This window comes from Bombina bombina, chromosome 2 (assembly GCF_027579735.1).
Source record: "Bombina bombina isolate aBomBom1 chromosome 2, aBomBom1.pri, whole genome shotgun sequence".
NCBI classification, from domain to species: Eukaryota; Metazoa; Chordata; class Amphibia; order Anura; family Bombinatoridae; genus Bombina; species Bombina bombina.
Genome location: NC_069500.1, coordinates 202696814 through 202718393, shown reverse-complemented (window position 1 = coordinate 202718393; position 21580 = coordinate 202696814). Strand labels below are relative to the sequence as shown.

General features: G+C 43.7%; 1 protein-coding gene across 1 annotated transcript in view; it reads left to right on the top strand.

Annotated features, from left to right (window-relative positions):
* BDP1 (B double prime 1, subunit of RNA polymerase III transcription initiation factor IIIB) overlaps window positions 1–21580 on the top strand; it is a 437422-nt gene that overhangs the window by 299045 nt on the left and 116797 nt on the right. Inside the window, exon 31 of the mRNA XM_053701442.1 lies at window positions 17378–17595. Coding sequence (XP_053557417.1) covers window positions 17378–17595 — 218 coding nt within the window. The remainder of the gene's footprint in view (window positions 1–17377; window positions 17596–21580) is intronic.

Here is a 21580-nt window from a genome sequence, read left to right as displayed (position 1 = left end):
GTCGGCCCCTGATCCAGGAACGGATCTAGTAGGGAGGGGGCAGGCTTTCTCATTTTGCTCAGGCTTGGATACGAGATGTCCCAAACCTGTGGGCCGTGGAAATTGTATCTCAGGGGTACAAGATAGAATTCAAGACTTTTCCTCCCAGAGGCAGGTTTCTTCTCTCAAGATTATCTGTAGACTAGATAAAGAGAGAGGCGTTCTTAAATTGTATCAAAGATCTTTTTGCCCTACGAGTTAGTTCCAGTTCCTCCACAGGAACAAGGTCTGGGATTTTATTCAAATCTGTTTGTGGTTCCCAAGAAAAAGGGGACTTTCAGACTTATTTTAGACCTAAAGTGTTTAAACAAGTTCTTCAGAGTACCATCCTTCAAGATAGAGACTATACGTTCCATTCTTCCTTTGGTTCAAGAGGGTCAGTTTATGACAACCATAGACTTAAAGGATGCGTACCTTCATGTTCCCATTCACCGGGATCATCACAAGTTTCTAAGGTTTGCTTTCTTAGATAATCATTTCCAGTTTGTGGCTCTTCCTTTCAGCCTTGCCACAGCTCCCAGAATTTTTTCAAAGGTCCTGGGGGCTCTTTTGGCAGTGATCCGGTCTCGGGGCATTGCTGTTGTGTCTTATCTGGACGACATTCTGGTTCAGGCGCCGTCTTTTCAAAAAGTAAACTCTCATAAAGAGATCTTGTTGTTGCTATTTCTTCTGTTCGGAGAGTTTCGGAACTCTTGGCTCTGCAGTTTGATTCTCCTTATCTTATTTTTCATTCCGATATGGTGGTTTTACGTACTAAATTAGGTTTCCTACCTAAGGTTGTTTCAAACAAGAATATTAATCGACTTTGTTTGTTTTTCTGGGAAGTGCAAGGGTCAGAAAGCTACGGCTACTTCTTTCTCTTTGGCTAAGGAGTTTTATTCGTTTAGCCTATGAGACTGCTGGACAGCAGCCTCCTGAGAGAATCACTGCTTATTTCACGAGTGCTGTTTCTTCTTCCTGGGCATTAAAAAATGAAGCTTCTGTGGAACAGATTTGCAAGGCTGCAACTTGGTCCTCTTTGCATACTTTTTCAAAGTTTTATAAATTTGATACTTTTGCCTCAACTAAGGCTTCTTTTGGTAGAAGGGTTCTTCAGGCGGTGGTGCCTTCTGTTTAAGTCTATCTGTCTTGTCCCTCCCTTATCTGTCTCCTCTAGCTTGGGTATTGATTCCCACTAGTAATTGATGATTCCATGGACTCACCATATCTTAGGAAAGAAAACATAAATTATGCTTACCTGATAAATTCCACGGCCCACCCTTTATTTAAGACCATTATTTTTTCTAAAACCTTCAGGCACCTTTACACTTTTGTGTTATCTTTTTCCATTTTTCCTTCAACCGAATGACTGGGGATTATGGGTAAGGGAAGTGACATATATATCATCTTTACTGTAGTGCCCTTTGCCTCCTCCTGCTGGCCACGAGTGATATTCCCACTAGTAATTGATGATTCCGTGGGCTCACCATATCCGGAAAGAAAGAAATGTATCAGGTAAGCATAAATTATGTGCGTTTTTTCCCATCTAAAGGGGAGGAGAGTCCACGGATTCATTCATTACTATTGGGAATTAAGAACCTGGCCACCAGGAGGAGGCAAAGACACCCCAGTCAAAGGCTTTAAATACCTCCCCCCACTTCCCTCATCCCCCAGTCATTCTTTGCCTTTCGTCACAGGAGAATGGCAGAGGAGTGCCAGAGTTTCGGAGTAGTCTCTTATGGAGGGTAGTACTCTTTGAAGTGGTACTGGAGTTTTAAGTAGTCTTGTCAGCCTCTCAGTGAGAGCCTGGGCAAAAGTTAGTCAGGAGATACAGGGAGAGTCTTTCTGCGAAACCATCCCTACTTATATTAACAGCTCCATAAGCAATCAGCGTTGACGAGTTTCACTGCCTGCTTTCTTCACTCAAGTCCATGTCAGGAGCGAGGCTACTAACCTGTCACACTTACAGGGCCGTGTTCCTGTTCCACAGCGTAGATTCTGGTAAGATCGTTTTTATTTTTTATTGATAATGATAACGCAGAAAACAGGGTCACAGTGTGGCGCCATTTTTATCTTTACAGAATCAAGGGTTAATATTCCTGGAAGAGGGATTATTGAACAGGGGGCGTTTATACATGATATTGTTAATTGTGTCATTGCTACGTTATGTGCGAGATGAGGCTCTGGCAATGTGTGGAACTTTCAGGTTACTTTTCTGCGTTTTTCCGTAGTGCACGGGCGGTCCTGCCAGGCATTCCATGTGACTGGGTGTGGCTATCTATCCTTCCTGTTGATCTGTAGCGGTTTCTGTAGTCTGGGTCCTAGGAGGTGGTGAGTGCCCCAGCCATTGATGGTATAAAGGTGCCTTTTTTTAATAAATAAAGTTAGTCTAACTAAGCGCGCAAGCGATGGAGGACTCTGACGTGTTGGAAGGCTCTCCTTCCTTAATAAAGTCTCATTCCTGTGTTTATTGTGAGGAGGTTCTGGTAGATAAGCCTGCTCAACTATGTTCCACATGCCTTGATAAAGTTACAACATCTAAATGTAAACGGATGTCTAGTACTACTGAGCTGTCCACCTCTGAGGGTTCTTCGTCCCGGGAGGTGCGTTCCCTACATTCATCTCCGATTGCACATGCAGCACCCCGGGGTCCAACCGTTACTCCTTCGGGAGAGATTCTTTGGCCGTCAGATTTTGTGGACCAACTGGAATCGGCGGTTTTGAAAATGATCCATGCCTTACCACGTTCTGCTAAGCGCAAGGGTGGGGTTGATCATAGCGGCCCGGCCCAGGGTTTGTCCTCGCCCATAGGAGATCCAGAGGCTCTTTATGATGACAAGACCCACTCCGACTCTTCAGAGGAGGCCCCTTCTGGGTCGGAGTCCGTGTCATCTAAACCTCCGGCGGCGGAAGAGCCTGGTTATAGGTTTAGGATGGAGAATTTGTGCTTTCTGCTACGGCAAGTGCTTGCTACTCTGGAGATTCCGGAACCTAAGATTCTTAAGCTTGACAAGGTATACGAGGACAGGGTAGAACCTTAGTCTTTCCCAGTTCCTATTAAGATGGCTAATATTGTTAAGAATGAATGGGAGCAATAAGGTTCTTCCTTTTCCCCTTCTTCCTTTAAAAAACTGTTCCCCGTTCCTGACTCTCAGCTTGAGCTGTGGGGGACTATCCATAAGGTGGATGGTGCTATCTCTACGCTCGCGAACCGGACGACTATTCCCCTTGAGGATAGTTCGTCGTTTAAGGAGCCCATGGATAAAAAGCTGGAAAACATGTTGAGAAAGATGTTTCAGCACACAGGGTTTGTTTTTCAGCCAGCAGCGTCCGTTGCGGTGGTCGCTGGAGCTGCAACATATTGGTGTGAATCCCTGTATGAAATGGTCGAGGGGGGAGACATCCATCGACGAGATACAGGAGAAGATTAAGGCGCTGAAGATTGCCAATTCTTTCATCTGTGATGCCAATATGCAAATTATTCACCTGAATGCGAAGGTGTCAGGTTTTTCTGTTTTAGTGCGCAGGGCTCTGTAGCTAAAATCTTGGTCTGACCTCTGAGGCGAGGCTGTTGTCCTTGCCTTTTCAAAGAAAGATCCTGTTCGGTCCAGGATTGGATTCGATTATATCCACTGTTACGAGAGGCAAGGGAGCTTTCCTACCACAGGATAAGAAGGCTAAGCCTAAAAGATCTATTTTTCACCCCTTTCGTGCGGACAAGGCCCAGCGCCAGCAACCCGCCGCAAAAAAGCGGACCAATCCAAGGGATCTTGGAAGCTGGCTCAATCTTGGAACAAGTCTAAGCAGAGCAAGAAGCCCGCCAAGACAAAATCGACATGAAGGGGCGGCCCCCGACCGGTCTCCGGATCACATAGGGGGCAGATTATCTCTATTCTCAGACGCATGGTTGCAGGACGTTCAGGACCCTTGGGTTCTAGAAGTGGTCTCCCAGGGTTACAGGATAGGGTTCAGATTCCATCCGCCCGAGGGCAGATTCCTCCTGAGGCCAGATTCAAACCTGTCTTCAAGACCAGAGAAGAGAGAGGCCTTTACCCCTAGCAGAAAGGGGTCTAGTGTACTATTCCAACCTTTTTGTAGTTCCAAAGAAGGAGGGCACGTTCCGCACGATTCTGGACCTAAACTTTTTTTAAACAAGTTTCTGAGTGTTCCATTGTTTAAAATGGAAACGATCATATCTATTCTGCCCCTGGTTCAAAAGGGACAGTTCATGACGACTATAGACTTGGACGCTTACCTTCATGTGCCAATCCACAGGGATCACTTCAGGTTCCTAAGATTTGCATTTCTGGACCAACACTTCCAGTTTGTGGCCCTTTTGGTCTGGTGACGGCCCGAGAGTCTTCACAAAGGTTCTGGGGGTGCTGCTTGCAGTGGCCAGATCCAGGGGCATTGCGGTGGCGCCTTACCTGGACGACATCCTGGTTCAGGTGCCGTCGCTCAGCCTCGCAGAGGATCATTCGAGGGCTCTTCTTCTTCTGCTCCAATCTCACGGTTGGATGATCAACTCAGGAAAGAGTTCCCTGGTTCCCAGCAACAGGGTGAATTCCTGGGCACGATAATAGACTCTATGTCCATGAAGATATTTCTCACAGATCAGTGGCGCAGGAAGCTTGTGTCCACCTGTCTTGCCCTTCAGTCCTCCTCAAGCCCATTGGTGGCTCAATGTATGGAGGTAATAGGTCTCATGGTGTCGAGCATAGATGTCATCCCATTCGCCAGGTTCCACCTCAGACCTCTTCAATTGTGCATGTTGAGACAGTGGCACGGCGATCATTCAGATCTATCACAGCTGATCTCCTTGGATGCTCGGACTCGGAACTCCCTCTCTTGGTGGATTCGTTTAGAGCAACTGTCCATGGGGACATCCTTCTTGAGACCATCCTGGGAGATTGTGACGCCAGTCTGTCAGGGTGGGGAGCTGTTTGAGGTGCCAGGATAGCACAAGGAAAGTGGTCCAGGGAGGAGTCTCTCCTTCTGATCAACATCCTAGAACTATGAGCAATCAACAATGCTCTGAAGGCTTGGCCTTCTCTTGAGTCGGTCAGTTTTCATCAGATTCCAGACCGACAACATTACCTCGGTGGCTTACATCAACCATCAGGGGGGTATGCGGAGCACCCTTGCGATGAGGGAGGTGTCTCAGATTCTGGAGTGGGCGTAGTCCCACGACTGATCACTCTCAGTGATTCACATTCCGGGTGTGGACAACTGGGAAGCGGACTTTCTCAGCAGACATTCCTTCCATCCGGGGGGATGGTCTCTTCACCCCGAAGTGATTGCAGAGATTTGTCGCAGATGGGGAACGCCGGAGATAGATCTCATGGCGTCCAGACTCAATTGCAAACTACCTCGATATGGGTCGAGGTCCAGGGATCCCTAGGCAGAGCTGATAGATGCCTTAGTGGTTCCTTGGGGATTCAGCCTAGCTTACATTTTTCCTCTGTTACCACTTCTACCTCGCATAGTGGCACGCATCAAACAGGAGCAGGCCTCGGCCATTCTGATTGCTCCTTCATGGCCGTGCAGGACGTGGTTTGCGGATCTGGTGGGGATGTCATCCTCTCCGTCGTGGATGTTACCCTGTCGCAGGGATCTGCTGTCACAGGGCACCTTTCAGCATCAAAATCTAGATTCTCTGAGGCTGACTGCGTGGATATTGAACGCCTAGTCTTAGCCAAGAGAGGCTTTTCTGAAAGTGTGATTGATACTCTAATTCAGGCAAGGAAGCCAGTCACTTGTCGCATCTACCATAAGGTGTGGAGGACTTGTCCTTGTGTGAGAAGCATGGATATCCTTGGCATAAGGCGAAGGTATCCAGGATTCTGTCCTTTCTCCAAGATGGTTTGGAGAAGCGTCTTGCTGCTAGTTCCTTAAAGGGCCAGATTTTGGCATTATCCGTTTTGTTGCATAGGAGACTCGCTGAGCTCCCTGACATTGAATCTTTTGTTCAGGCTCTGTCTAGTATCAGGCCTGTCTTTAGACAGTCGGCTCCGCCCTGGAGCTTAAACTTAGTCCTTAAGGTTTTGCAGAGGGTTCTGTTTCAACCTATGCATTCCATAGACATGAAGGTTCTCTTCCTGTTGGATATTGCATCGGCATGCCGAGTATCTGAACTAGCTGCCTTGCAATGTGATCCTCCTTATCTGGTGTTTATTGCGGATAAGGCTGTACACTGGGTTGGGGTTTCTCCCCAAGGCGGTGTCTAACCGTAACATTAATCAGGAAATAGTTTTTCCTCCTTTGTGCCCTAACCCTTCTTCTTCAAAGGAGAGGTTACTTCAAGGCACGAACCACATCCAGGTTATGAAGTTGTATCTTCAGGCTACAAATGATTTCAGACAGTCTACATCTCTTTTTTTTTGGTGTATTCTGGGAAGCGCAAGGGGCAAAGGGCCTCTGCTACTACTTTGTCTTTTTGGTTGAGGAGCTTGATTTACTTGACTTATGAGACAGCGGAACGTAAGCCTCCTCAGAGGATCATGGCTCATTCAACTAGAGCTGTCGCTTCGTCTTGGGCCTTCAAGAATGAGGCCTCTATGGAGCAAATTTGTAAGGCGGCTATCTGGTCCTCCTTGCACACTTTTTACAAAGTTTTACAAATTTGAAGTTTTTGCTTCTGCGGAAGCTGTTTTTGGGAGAGAGGTTTTGCAGGCTGTGGTGCCCTCAGATCAGGGTCCGCCTTCTACCCTCCCGGTTTCATTCAGTGTCCTCTAGCGCTCGGGTATATGTTCCCAATAGTAATGAATGAAGAAGTGGACTCTCCTCCCCTTTAAATGGAAAATCTAAATTATGCTTACCTGATAATTTCATTTCCATCGAGGGGAGGAGTGTCCACGGCTCCCGCCCGTATCTCCGTTGGGCGGCCCTAAATTTATTCATCTTCTGGCACCTTTTTTTATCCTGATATTTCTCCTACTGTTCCTGGTTCCCTCGGCAGAATGACTGGGGGATGAGGGAAGTGGGGGAGGTATTTGAGCCTTTGGCTGGGGGTGTCTTTGCCTCCTCCTGGTGACCAGGTTCTTAATTCCCAATAGTAATGAATAAGCATAATTTATGGGTTTTTTTTTTTTTTTAAACTTTATTCATATTATTTGATTATGGTTTCAAGTTCCTTTTTAATCTGATCTGATTATTGCATGTTATATTTTCTTATAGAATTATAGCGATTTTCTTTATTTCCCTAACAGGTTTTACAGTATATAGTGTAAGAATGAAACACATGGAAACAAGGAATTCATAGCTGCTTTTTTTTATTTCTTCTAGTCTATTTGCAAGTTCATGCTGGCGCCAAAGTTTGTGTTTGCTGATCACTAGTACTGTCAGTTTGATTTGCGTATATTTATTTATTTATTTTTTTATTTTTTTGAAAGTTCTTTTTATTGAGACAATCACATGTAAATACAACATAGCTAACGTAAAAAACGGGTACATAACTTTGAAACAAAATAATTATACAACATATCGGCAATACTTGAATTTTAAAAGTAAACATTACTTGGTGAAGGTTAAACTGCCGTAGTAAATTTTGTATGTACTTATGGCAATTTTGATTTATCCATATGTTGTAACAAGAAAGGGTAACCTGGGTATAAGAACTTTGTCTGCTTTTTATATTTTAAGGAAACAATAGTGGGATACCACTATAAAACCATGTAAAATGATAGATAAGGTGATGCGTAAAATAGTATATCAGTTGATACCAACAACTTAGGTTTAATTTAGGGGCAATTCGATCGGTTACGAAGGAGAGAAGAATAGTGTCACCTAGAAACCATGAAGTATAGTTAGTAAGAGGGTGAGCCCTCCTGGGACACAATGAGTCTTTATCAGAATTAGCTGTAAATGGGCTATACTCGGAAAGAGTGTAAGTGAAAATACTTATGTTTATCTGAATGAAGAGGTAAATTGCTAGGTATGTAATACAAGGGGGAGAGGAGAGGGTTGATTTGGGTGGGATACAGGGGGGGAGGGGGAGTTCTGAATCCAGAGGGACATCTGTAGCTAACTAAGCTAGTCTGGGAAAAGGGATAGCCATGGATGCCGGATTCTGATATATAAATCGATCTTGTCTAGTATGTGAAAGGAGTACTGTTCCATCAGTCTGATATGTCTGATAGTGGAAGTTATTTGTGCGAGGGGTGGTGGGCATTTGTTCTTCCAAGACCTGGCAATGGATAGTTTAGTAGCCATAAAGATGTAGATCATAAGGGCCTCATTGTGGCTATCTATGGTGGGGACTGGCATATGGAATAGGGTAACTTCCGGGAGGTAGGGGGGATTAATAGTTAGGCGGTTAAGTAAATTGTATATTTCTTTCCAAACAGGTTGTATTTTTGGGCATGTCCACCATATGTGCAAGTGTGTGCCTGGTTGTCCGCATGCCCTCCAGCATAGGGGAGATTGTGAACTGTATGTTCTGTGTAATTGCGCTGGGACTAAATGCCATCTGACGGAGATTTTGTATTGTAGCTCCCATAGGGTGGAGCAGTGAAGTAGTTTTCTGGTGGTCTGTAACCTTTGCTGCCAAATATCAATTTCTACATGAAATCCTATTTCTTTCTCCCAGGCTTTGTGTTGTGGGATTTTGAGGGTAGATTTGGTATCTGCCAGTAGGTTGTAATGTAAAGATAAAGAATGTTTTATGTTGTGTGCGTTAGCCCACATCTGTTCCCACCTAGTCGGTGATCTAAGGGCTTTCACTGGGTATCCCCATGAGTGGAGTAAAGAGCTTATTCGGTAAGCTTCAAACTGAAGTTTCGGGGGAATGTTAAATTTGGCGCAAAGTTGCGGGTGGGACAACCAAGTTCCAGAGTGGTAAAAATCCATAACTGATTTGATATGTAAGTCCTGCCATCTGTCTGGATGCGACTCTGGTAAAGTAGAAATCGCCGCCGGCAGGATCAGGACTGGGGTGGGGTGGGGCGATATGTTAGGATCGTGGCGAATTGAGTCCCAAAGTTTCAGGGCGTCCTGAAGGGTGGGGTGTAGGGGTCCTAATTTGTGTCTATGATGTGAGGGGATCCACAAGAGATCTGAAAGGGCAAGGCCAGGAGGGAGAGTGGAGGTCTCCACTAGATGCCAGCCAAATACAGCTGCTTTAGAGTTATTCCAGTCTAAGATGTGGGAGAGCCTGGAGGCGGCAAAGTATGTAAAGAGGTTAGGTAAGGCTAGCCCACCTTGTGTAAGTGGTCGTTCCAGTGTGTGTCTCGCTGTCCTGGGACGTCTGCCCTTCCAAACATAGTTGGTAATTAGCCCTTGGAGTTTATTCAATATGGGTCTTGGGATATTATATGGTATACAGCGAAAAAGGTAAGTGATCTTGGGGAGGAATGCCATTTCTCCAACATAGGTGTGTCCGGTCCACGGCGTCATCCTTACTTGTGGGATATTCTCTTCCCCAACAGGAAATGGCAAAGAGCCCAGCAAAGCTGGTCACATGATCCCTCCTAGGCTCCGCCTACCCCAGTCATTCTCTTTGCCGTTGTACAGGCAACATCTCCACGGAGATGGCTTAGAGTTTTTTAGTGTTTAACTGTAGTTTTTCATTATTCAATCAAGAGTTTGTTATTTTCAAATAGTGCTGGTACGTACTATTTACTCAGAAACAGAAAAGAGATGAAGAATTCTGTTTGTATGAGGAAAATGATTTTAGCAACCGTAACTAAAATCCATGGCTGTTCCACACAGGACTGTTGAGAGCAATTAACTTCAGTTGGGGGAACAGTTTGCAGTCCCTTGCTGCTTGAGGTATGACACATTCTAACAAGACGATGTAATGCTGGAAGCTGTCATTTTCCCTATGGGATCCGGTAAGCCATGTTTATTACGATTGTAAATAAGGGCTTCACAAGGGCTTATTTAAACTGTAGACTTTTTCTGGGCTAAATCGATTGATTATTAACACATATTTAGCCTTGAGGAATCATTTTATCTGGGTATTTTGATATAATAATATCGGCAGGCACTGTTTTAGACACCTTATTCTTTAGGGGCTTTCCCAAAGCATAGGCAGAGTCTCATTTTCGCGCCGGTGTTGCGCACTTGTTTTTGAGAGGCATGGCATGCAGTCGCATGTGAGAGGAGCTCTGATACTTATAAAAGACTTCTGAAGGCGTCATTTGGTATCGTATTCCCCTTTGGGTTTGGTTGGGTCTCAGCAAAGCAGATACCAGGGACTGTAAAGGGGTTTAAAGCTTAAAACGGCTCCGGTTCCGTTATTTTAAGGGTTAAAGCTTCCAAAATTGGTGTGCAATATTTTCAAGGCTTTAAGACGCTGTGGTGAAAATTTGGTGAATTTTGAACAATTCCTTCATGTTTTTTCGCAATTGCAGTAATAAAGTGTGTTCAGTTTAAAATTTAAAGTGACAGTAACGGTTTTATTTTAAAACGTTTTTTGTACTTTCTGATCAAGTTTATGCCTGTTTAACATGTCTGAACTACCAGATAGACTGTGTTCTGAATGTGGGGAAGCCAGAATTCCTATTCATTTAAATAAATGTGATTTATGTGATAATGACAATGATGCCCAAGATGATTCCTCAAGTGAGGGGAGTAAGCATGGTACTGCATCATTCCCTCCTTCGTCTACACGAGTCTTGCCCACTCAGGAGGCCCCTAGTACATCTAGCGCGCCAATACTCCTTACTATGCAACAATTAACGGCTGTAATGGATAATTCTGTCAAAAACATTTTAGCCAAAATGAACCCTTGTCAGCGTAAGCGTGGCTGCTCTGTTTTAGTTACTGAAGAGCATGACGACGCTGATATTAATATCTCTGAAGGGCCCCTAACCCAATCTGAGGGGGCCAGGGAGGTTTTGTCTGAGGGAGAAATTACTGATTTAGGGAACATTTCTCAGCAGGCTGAATCTGATGTGATTACATTTAAATTTAAATTGGAACATCTCCGCATTTTGCTTAAGGAGGTATTATCCACTCTGGATGATTGTGAAAATTTAGTCATCCCAGAGAAACTATGTAAAATGGACAAGTTCCTAGAGGTGCCGGGGCTCCCAGAAGCTTTTCCTATACCCAAGCGGGTGGCGGACATTGTTAATAAAGAATGGGAAAGGCCCGGTATTCCTTTCGTCCCTCCCCCCATATTTAAAAAATTGTTTCCTATGGTCGACCCCAGAAAGGACTTATGGCAGTCAGTCCCCAAGGTCGAGGGAGCGGTTTCTACTTTAAACAAACGCACCACTATTCCCATAGAGGATAGTTGTGCTTTCAAAGATCCTATGGATAAAAAATTAGAAGGTTTGCTTAAAAAGATGTTTGTTCAGCAGGGTTACCTTCTACAACCCATTTCATGCATTGTCCCTGTCACTACTGCCGCATATTTCTGGTTTGATGAACTGCTTAAGGTGCTCGATAGTGACTCTCCTCCTTATGAGGAGATTATGGACAGAATCAATGCTCTCAAATTGGCTAATTCTTTCACTCTAGACGCCTCTTTGCAATTGGCTAAGTTAGCGGCTAAGAACTCTGGGTTTGCTATTGTGGCGCGCAGAGCGCTTTGGTTGAAATCTTGGTCGGCTGATGCGTCTTCCAAGAACAAGCTACTAAACATTCCTTTCAAGGGGAAAACGTTGTTTGGTCCTGACTTGAAGGAGATTATCTCTGATATCACTGGGGGTAAGGGCCACGCCCTTCCTCAGGATCGGCCTTTCAAGGCAAAAAATAGACCTAATTTTCGTCCCTTTCGTAAAAACGGACCAGCCCAAGGTGCTACGTCCTCTAAGCAAGAGGGTAATACTTCTCAGGCCAAGCCAGCTTGGAGACCAATGCAAGGCTGGAACAAGGGAAAGCAGGCCAAGAAACCTGCCACTGCTACCAAGACAGCATGAAATATTGGCCCCCGATCCGGGACCGGATCTGGTGGGGGGCAGACTCTCTCTCTTCGCTCAGGCTTGGGCAAGAGATGTTCTGGATCCTTGGGCGCTAGAAATAGTCTCCCAGGGTTATCTTCTGGAATTCAAGGGACTTCCCCCAAGGGGGAGGTTCCACAGGTCGCAGTTGTCTTCAGACCACATAAAAAGACAGGCGTTCTTACATTGTGTAGAAGACCTGTTAAAAATGGGAGTGATTCATCCTGTTCCATTAAGAGAACAAGGGATGGGGTTCTACTCCAATCTGTTCATAGTTCCCAAAAAAGAGGGAACGTTCAGACCAATCCTAGATCTCAAGATCTTAAACAAATTTCTCAAGGTCCCATCGTTCAAGATGGAAACCATTCGAACTATCCTTCCTTCCATCCAGGAAGGTCAATTCATGACCACGGTGGATTTAAAGGATGCGTATCTACATATTCCTATCCACAAGGAACATCATCGGTTCCTAAGGTTTGCATTCCTGGACAAACATTACCAGTTCGTGGCGCTTCCTTTCGGATTAGCCACTGCTCCAAGGATTTTCACAAAGGTACTAGGGTCCCTTCTAGCGGTGCTAAGACCAAGGGGCATTGCAGTAGTACCTTACCTGGACGACATTCTGATTCAAGCGTCGTCCCTTCCTCAAGCAAAGGCTCACACGGACATTGTCCTGGCCTTTCTCAGATCTCACGGCTGGAAAGTGAACGTGGAAAAGAGTTCTCTATCCCCGTCAACAAGGGTTCCCTTCTTGGGAACAACTATAGACTCCTTAGAAATGAGGATCTTTCTAACAGAGGCCAGAAAAACAAAGCTTCTGGACTCTTGTCGGATACTTCATTCCGTTCCTCTTCCTTCCATAGCTCAGTGCATGGAAGTGATCGGGTTGATGGTGGCGGCGATGGACATAATTCCTTTTGCGCGCATTCATCTAAGACCATTACAACTGTGCATGCTCAGTCAGTGGAATGGGGACTATACAGACTTGTCTCCGAAGATACAAGTAAATCAGAGAACCAGAGACTCACTCCGTTGGTGGCTGTCCCTGGACAATCTGTCTCAAGGGATGATGTTCCACAGACCAGAGTGGGTCATTGTCACGACCGACGCCAGTCTGATAGGCTGGGGCGCGGTCTGGGGATCCCTGAAAGCTCAGGGTCTTTGGTCTCGGGAAGAATCTCTTCTACCGATAAATATTCTGGAACTGAGAGCGATATTCAATGCTCTCCAGGCCTGGCCCCAGCTTGCGAGGACCAGGTTCATACGGTTTCAATCAGACAACATGACGACTGTTGCGTACATCAACCATCAGGGGGGAACAAGGAGTTCCCTAGCGATGGAAGAAGTAACCAAAATTATTCTTTGGGCGGAGTCTCACTCCTGCCACCTGTCTGCTATCCACATCCCAGGAGTGGAAAATTGGGAAGCGGATTTTCTGAGTCGGCAGACATTGCATCCGGGGGAGTGGGAACTCCATCCGGAAATCTTTGCCCAAGTCACTCACCTGTGGGGCATTCCAGACATGGATCTGATGGCCTCTCGTCAGAACTTCAAAGTTCCTTCCTACGGGGCCAGATCCAGGGATCCCAAGGCGGCTCTAGTGGATGCACTAGTAGCACCTTGGACCTTCAAACTAGCTTATGTGTTCCCGCCATTTCCTCTCATCCCCAGGCTGATAGCCAGGATCAAGCAGGAGAGGGCGTCGGTGATCTTGATAGCTCCTGCGTGGCCACGCAGGACTTGGTATGCAGATCTGGTGAATATGTCATCGGCTCCACCTTGGAAGCTACCTTTGAGACGAGACCTTCTTGTTCAGGGTCCGTTCGAACATCCGAATCTGGTTTCACTCCAGCTGACTGCTTGGAGATTGAACGCTTGATTTTATCGAAGCGAGGATTCTCAGATTCTGTTATCGATACTCTTGTTCAGGCCAGAAAGCCTGTGACTAGAAAGATTTACCACAAAATTTGGAAAAAATATATCTGTTGGTGTGAATCTAAAGGATTCCCTTGGGACAAGGTTAAGATTCCTAGGATTCTATCCTTCCTTCAAGAAGGATTGGAAAAAGGATTATCTGCAAGTTCCCTGAAGGGACAGATTTCTGCCTTGTCGGTATTACTTCACAAAAAGCTGGCAACTGTGCCAGATGTTCAAGCCTTTGTTCAGGCTCTGGTTAGAATCAAGCCTGTTTACAAACCTTTGACTCCTCCTTGGAGTCTCAATTTAGTTCTTTCAGTTCTTCAGGGGGTTCCGTTTGAACCCTTACATTCCGTTGATATTAAGTTATTATCTTGGAAAGTGTTGTTTTTAGTTGCGATTTCTTCTGCTAGAAGAGTCTCAGAATTATCTGCTCTGCAGTGTTCTCCTCCTTATCTGGTGTTCCATGCAGATAAGGTGGTTTTACGTACTAAACCTGGTTTTCTTCCAAAAGTTGTTTCTAACAAAAACATTAACCAGGAGATTATCGTACCTTCTCTGTGTCCAAAACCAGTTTCAAAGAAGGAACGTTTGTTGCACAATTTGGATGTTGTTCGCGCTCTAAAATTCTATTTAGATGCTACAAAGGATTTTAGACAAACATCTTCCTTGTTTGTTGTTTATTCAGGTAAAAGGAGAGGTCAAAAAGCAACTTCTACCTCTCTCTCTTTTTGGATTAAAAGCATCATCAGATTGGCTTACGAGACTGCCGGACGGCAGCCTCCCGAAAGAATCACAGCTCATTCCACTAGGGCTGTGGCTTCCACATGGGCCTTCAAGAACGAGGCTTCTGTTGATCAGATATGTAGGGCAGCGACTTGGTCTTCACTGCACACTTTTACCAAATTTTACAAGTTTGATACTTTTGCTTCTTCTGAGGCTATTTTTGGGAGAAAGGTTTTGCAAGCCGTGGTGCCTTCCATTTAGGTGACCTGATTTGCTCCCTCCCTTCATCCGTGTCCTAAAGCTTTGGTATTGGTTCCCACAAGTAAGGATGACGCCGTGGACCGGACACACCTATGTTGGAGAAAACAGAATTTATGTTTACCTGATAAATTTCTTTCTCCAACGGTGTGTCCGGTCCACGGCCCGCCCTGGTTTTTTAATCAGGTCTGATAATTTATTTTTTTTTTAACTACAGTCACCACGGTACCATATGGTTTCTCCTATGCAAATATTCCTCCTTAACGTCGGTCGAATGACTGGGGTAGGCGGAGCCTAGGAGGGATCATGTGACCAGCTTTGCTGGGCTCTTTGCCATTTCCTGTTGGGGAAGAGAATATCCCACAAGTAAGGATGACGCCGTGGACCGGACACACCGTTGGAGAAAGAAATTTATCAGGTAAACATAAATTCTGTTTTTGATGGCTGCTATCCTCCCGGACCAGGAGATTTCTTTATATTCCCATGAGTCTAGTAGTTTATGGAATTCTGAAAGTCGTTCAGAAAAGTTTTTTTGTATAGCGGAGGTAGGTTCTGGAGTTAGGTGAACTCCTAATACTTTAACTGAATCCAGTCTCCAATTAAATTTATAATGATTTTGTAAAGTTTTAAGTGTCTGGGGTGAAATGTTAATTGGCAAAGCTTCTGTCTTATCGATGTTTAGTTTGTAGAAACTAATAGGGCTAAAAGTTTCAATAATTTTGAAGACTGCGGATAAGGATTCCATAGGGGAAGTTATAAAAAGGGTGATGTCGTCCGCGTAAAGTGAAATTTTGTGTGTGTGAGTATTAGTTTCCTGACCTTTAACCGAGGGGTCTATTCTAATTGCTTGTGCTAGAGGTTCTATGGCTACCGCAAAAAGCAGTGGGGAAAGGGGGCAGCCCTGCCGAGTACCATTAGTAATGGTAAAGGTATCTGATTGGAAGTCTGTGCCTCTTATTCGGGCAGTGGGGTGGGAGTATAGAGCTTTAATGGCTTTAATAAAAGGGTCCGGAAACCTGAAGACCCTCAACGTCTCCCAGAGATATCTCCACCTAACCCTATCGAAGGCTTTCTCCGCGTCCAGGGACAGAGCCACAAATTGGGCCCCGCCCCTGGACGCTAAGTTAAGTATGTCTAGGATTCTTCTTGTGGCGTCAGGGCCCTCCCTGTCTGGAATAAATCCTACCTGATCCGGATGTATGATAGTGGGGATTACTTTTGACATTCTGTTTGCTAAAATTTTCGCATACATTTTGATGTCCAGATTAAGGAGGGATATTGGTCTGTAACTGCCGCAAAGATCTGGACTTTTCCCAGGTTTAAGAATTGTGATAATCCCTGCTTCGAGAAATTCCTCTTTAAATGAACCCTTTCGCATTACTTCTTGGAAGGTTCTACACAGCACGGGGGCTAGTATCGTTTGATAGGTTTTATAAAAGCGGGCCGTATAGCCATCTGGGCCCGGCGACTTCCCGAGTTTTAGTGATTTGATGACACTTATGACCTCTTGTGTAGATATCTGGGCTGTTAAAAGGGGAGTGAGTGTTGGGTCAAGGGAAGGGAGGTGAAGGTTCTCAAGAAAAGTGGACGTATCTGTCATAGAGGAGTGGGGTTTAGAGTTGTCTGTCTCAATGTTGTACAGTGACTGGTAGAAGTCTTTGAAGACTTTGCCTATGTCTCTCGGGGCTGAGACAGGTTGGCCTTGTTCATTTTTGATTAATTGTATCCTAGATTGTGCAGAACGGTGGCGTAGTTTTTTAGCTAGCAAGGAAGTGGCTTTGTTACCGAAATGGTAGTATAATCGTTTGAATTTCTCTAAGGTGTTATGTGTCTTTAAAAGTTCAGCATCTAATATTTGCCTGTTAACCTCTTGTAGCTTGTCGTTAGTGGTAATGGAATATGACTTGGTTAATTGTTCTCTTAGTGTTCTAGCTTGGATAACCAGAGAGGAGAGGGTTGCTCCTCTTTTTCGTCTATTGTCAGCCTCTATGTCAAGCAAGTGCCCTCTCAATACAGCTTTAAGTGTGGCCCATATATTTTCATCAGAGGTTTGGGGGTTATCATTTATCTCAAGGAAGTTTGTAATTATTTCTTGTATTGCTACTTTGGTAGGTGGGTCTGTTAGTAAATAATCTCTCAGTCGCCAACTCGGGCCTATATGTGGTGAGGAGTGTGCGTCTAGTATCATATGCAGTGCATCGTGGTCCGCCCACGAAACTGGGATTATTTTCACTTGCGATGTTTTATCTAGTAATTTGGCGGGAACAAAGAAATAGTCTATTCGAGTATGTGACTTGTGAGGGGTGGAGTAAAATCTGAAGTCTCTTCCCTGAGGGTGTAAAGATCTCCATACATCATATAAATTATATTGACAAATTAAGGATCTAAATGCTTTAGATAGGGAAGAGACTGATCTATCTATTGTAGAAATCTTGGGGCCTAATCTATCAGCATTTTGGTCCCATACAAGGTTAAAATCGCCCCCTAAGATTAGTTCCCCTTGTCTTATCTCTGATAGTAGGTGTAGGGTTTTAGTGAGAAAGCGTAACGTATATTTATTTTAACCACAGCAAAGATTTGATGAAAGACGCTCCATAGAGGTGCCAGGTTCCCCTTCAGTCACCAAAAGGAAATCTGACGATGAGTGTAATTGGGAAGCATCTCCTAGAAGAAGCCATGCCTCTAACACTGAACAAAAGTCACCTTGTTTGTCTGTGCATGAGCTGGACAGTTCCTCTGGGATCTCAGTTGTGAATACAGATAGTACACGTACACCCCAGCGCAGCAGGTGAGTGCTCAGACAGTATTTATTGTAAGTGTTGTCATTTCTAATATAAACATGTGGCAGGATTTTGTACATCTAATAGGCTATTTTTAATGTTGCCCTTTTGAAATAGATATTTAGGGTTTGCAGATGAAATAGCAAACTAATTTGTGCGCTAAAACAAGGTTATATAAGCCTATAATGTGATAAGTAAATTACAATAAACTAAAAATAGGTGTCACAAAATCTGTATTAAAAGGAGCATGCAATTTTAAGCAACTTTCTAATTTACTCCTATTATAAATTTGTATTTGTTCTCTTGCTATCTTTAATGGAAAAGCAGGAATGTAAACTTAGGACCAGACCATTTTTGGTTTAGCACCTGGGTAGCTCTTGCTGATTGGTGGCTAAATGTAGACAACAATCAGCAAGCACTATCCAGGGTGCTGAATAAAAAATGGGCCAGCTCCTTAGCTTAGATTCCTGATAAATTAAAGTAACCTTTATTTCTTCTATAAGGTACGACAAGTCCACGGATTCATCCTTGTGGGATATTATCCTCCTGCTAACAGGAAGTGGCAAAGAGCACCACAGCAGAGCTGTCTATATAGCTCCACCCCTAGTCATTCTCTTTGCCTACTCTAAGTACTAGGAAGGGTAAAGTGAAAGAGGTGATAAAATGTTAGTTTTTATTTTCTTCAAGCAAGAGTGTTTTATTTTAAATGGTACCGGTGTGTACTATTTACTCTCAGGCAGCAGATGGATGAAGACTTCTGCCTAGAGGCTGATGATCTTAGCATTTGTCACTAAGATCCAGAGCAGTTCCCACAGAATGGCTGAGGAGTACAAGAAACTTCAGTGTGAGGAACTTTTTCATGCTATATAGCAGTGAGGTATGTTCAGTCATTTTTTCTGGAGAGACTGTGGTATTTCAGAAAGGCTGACAGTATCCCCATAAGGTAATTTTTAGTTGAGAGTGGCGCTACTAAAAGCTAAAAAGTATTAAAAACTATGAGAGAAAATAAATGTGTTACCTATTAAATATGTTTTTTATGTATATACTTCACCTAAATTTTATAGAAAATTGAATATCATAGAAAATTAAATATCCATAAAAATAAGTTTCCCTCTATTGAAATAACCGTTGCTAGAATAGGATGATTAAATGTGTTCTATTCACATAAATTTCAAATGCATTTGTGCAATCAAAAGTATTTATTGTGTTACAATCATATAATTTAAAATACCTAAAAATATATAAAATACACAGCTGTATGTCTATATAGATAAAATATGTCGCTAATGACTCACAAAGTAAAAACAGATAATAATATAATATTAATGTTAATGAGAGAGCCCAGATTTTTTTGAGTCTTTCTTAGTAAAGTAACAATGTCCACAAATTTTGTGAATAGAACACATTTAATCATCCTATTCTAGCAACGGTTATTTCAATAGAGGGAAACTTATTTTTATGGATATTTAATTTTCTATGATATTTAATTTTCTATAAAATTTAGGTGAAGTATATACATAAAAAACATATTTAATAGGTAACAAATTTATTTTCTCTCATAGTTTTTAATACTTTTTAGCTTTTAGTAGCGCCACTCTCAACTAAAAATTATCTCAAATTCGTGACCAGGAAGGGGGTTTACAGAGAGAGGCAAAAGTATTTTAAGTCTAAGCGCTGTTATATATATTCCCGAGTATCCCCATAAGGGTAAGGGTAAGCAGTAATCCTAAAGAGAAGAGGGGTATTACTAAGCTTGCATATAGGGGCTAATAAAAAAATGGTTGACACTGAGTTTGAATGTTTGTGGGCAAACGGTTTTTGAACTGGGAGTGCTGATAACATTTTTGGCTATGTTTTTTGAAACTTTGAATGTACACTTGGCTTCTTTTTTTGGGTTTCAGAACCCACATGGCTAGTTTGGAACCGCTCTGGTGCGGTTCATTTAGGCTGAAAAAACATTGAGTGAGATGGGCGGGACCTATTTTCGCGCCTCAGTTGCGCAGTTGTATTTACAAAGCAAGCAGCAAGCTCCAACTCCGGTGGCCCTTGTGGAAGTGTTGGGCCAAATTGAAGCTTTAACCCCATTTTTTTCAGTGCTGGGGGTGTTTTTTTCCAGATTAAGGCCTTATTAACTATCCGGTTTTTCACAGTAAAGGGTTAAGTGTTACTTTCTTTGTGGGGCAAACTTAGCTGCATAAATTGAATCTTATATAAAAAAATTGAAACGATTGGTGTATTTTAAAGCAGTTTTGCAAAACGTGTATGCTTTTTTTCTCTTAAAGGCGCAGTACCGTTTTTTTTTTTCAAGATTGTTATTTTTTCACTAAATAAAGTGTTTTCAAGCTTGTTTGTGGTCATTACTAGCCTGTTCAACATGTCTGACATTGAGGAAAGCCAATGTTCTATGTGTTTGGAAGCCATTGTGGAACCCCCACTTAAAATGTGTCCCTCATGCACTGAAAGGGCAATAAATTGCAAAGAACATATTTTAGCTAATAAAAGTATGTCGCAGGATGATTCTCAGTCAGAAGGGAATCAAGTTATGCCATCTAATTCTCCCCAAGTGTCACAACCATTAACGCCCGCACAAGCGACGCCAAGTAATTCTAGTGCGTCCAATTCTTTCACCCTGCAAGATATGGCCGCAGTTATGAATACTACCCTCACAGAGGTTTTATCTAAGCTGCCTCGGTTGCAGGGGAAGTGCAGTAGGTCTGGTGTGAGAGTAAATGCTGAGCCCTCTGACGCTTTATTAGCCATATCCGATGTACCCTCACAATGTTCTGAGTTGGGGGTGAGGGATTTGCTGTCTGAGGGAGAGATTTCTGATTCAGGAAAGATGTTCCCTCAGACAGACTCAGATATGACGGCTTTTAAGTTTAAGCTAGAACACCTCCGCTTGTTGCTCAGGGAGGTTTTAGCGACTCTGGATGATTGTGACCCTATTGTAGTTCCAGAGAAATTGTGTAAAATGGACAGATATCTAGAGGTTCCTGCCTACACTAATGTTTTTCCGGTCCCTAAGAGGATTTTGGACATTGTTGCTAAGGAGTGGGATAGACCAGGTATTCCCTTTTCTCCCCCTCCTACTTTTAAGAAAATGTTTCCCATATCAGACACCATGCGAGATTCGTGGCAGACGGTCCCTTAGGTGGAGGGAGCTATTTCTACCCTGGCTAAGCGTACAACTATACCTATTGAGGACAGTTGTGCTTTCCAAGATCCTATGGATAAAAAATTAGAGGGTCTCCTAAAGAAAATATTTATTCATCAGGGTTTTCTTCTGCAACCTATAGCGTGCATTGTTCCTGTAACTACTGCAGCTGCTTTTTGGTTCGAGGCTCTAGAGGAGGCTCTTCAGGTTGAGACCCCATTAGATGATATTCTGGATAGAATTAGGGCTCTCAAGCTAGCTAATTCTTTCATTACAGATGCCGCTTTTCAACTGGCTAAATTAGCGGCAAAGAATTCAGGTTTCTTTCATGTAATTAGCAAGAGTCCATGAGCTAGTGACGTATGGGATATACATTCCTACCAGGAGGGGCAAAGTTTCCCAAACCTCAAAATGCCTATAAATACACCCCTCACCACACCCACAATTCAGTTTTACAAACTTTGCCTCCCATGGAGGTGGTGAAGTAAGTTTGTGCTAGATTCTACGTTGATATGCGCTTTGCAGCAGGCTGGAGCCCGGTTTTCCTCTCAGAGTGCAGTGAATGTCAGAGGGATGTGAAGAGAGTATTGCCTATTTGAATTCAATGGTCTTCTTCTACGGGATCTATTTCATAGGTTCTCTGTTATCGGTCGTAGAGATTCATCTCTTACCTCCCTTTTCAGATCGACGATATACTCTTTCTCCAACATAGGTGTGTCCGGTCCACGGCGTCATCCTTACTTGTGGGATATTCTCTTCCCCAACAGGAAATGGCAAAGAGCCCAGCAAAGCTGGTCACATGATCCCTCCTAGGCTCCGCCTACCCCAGTCATTCTCTT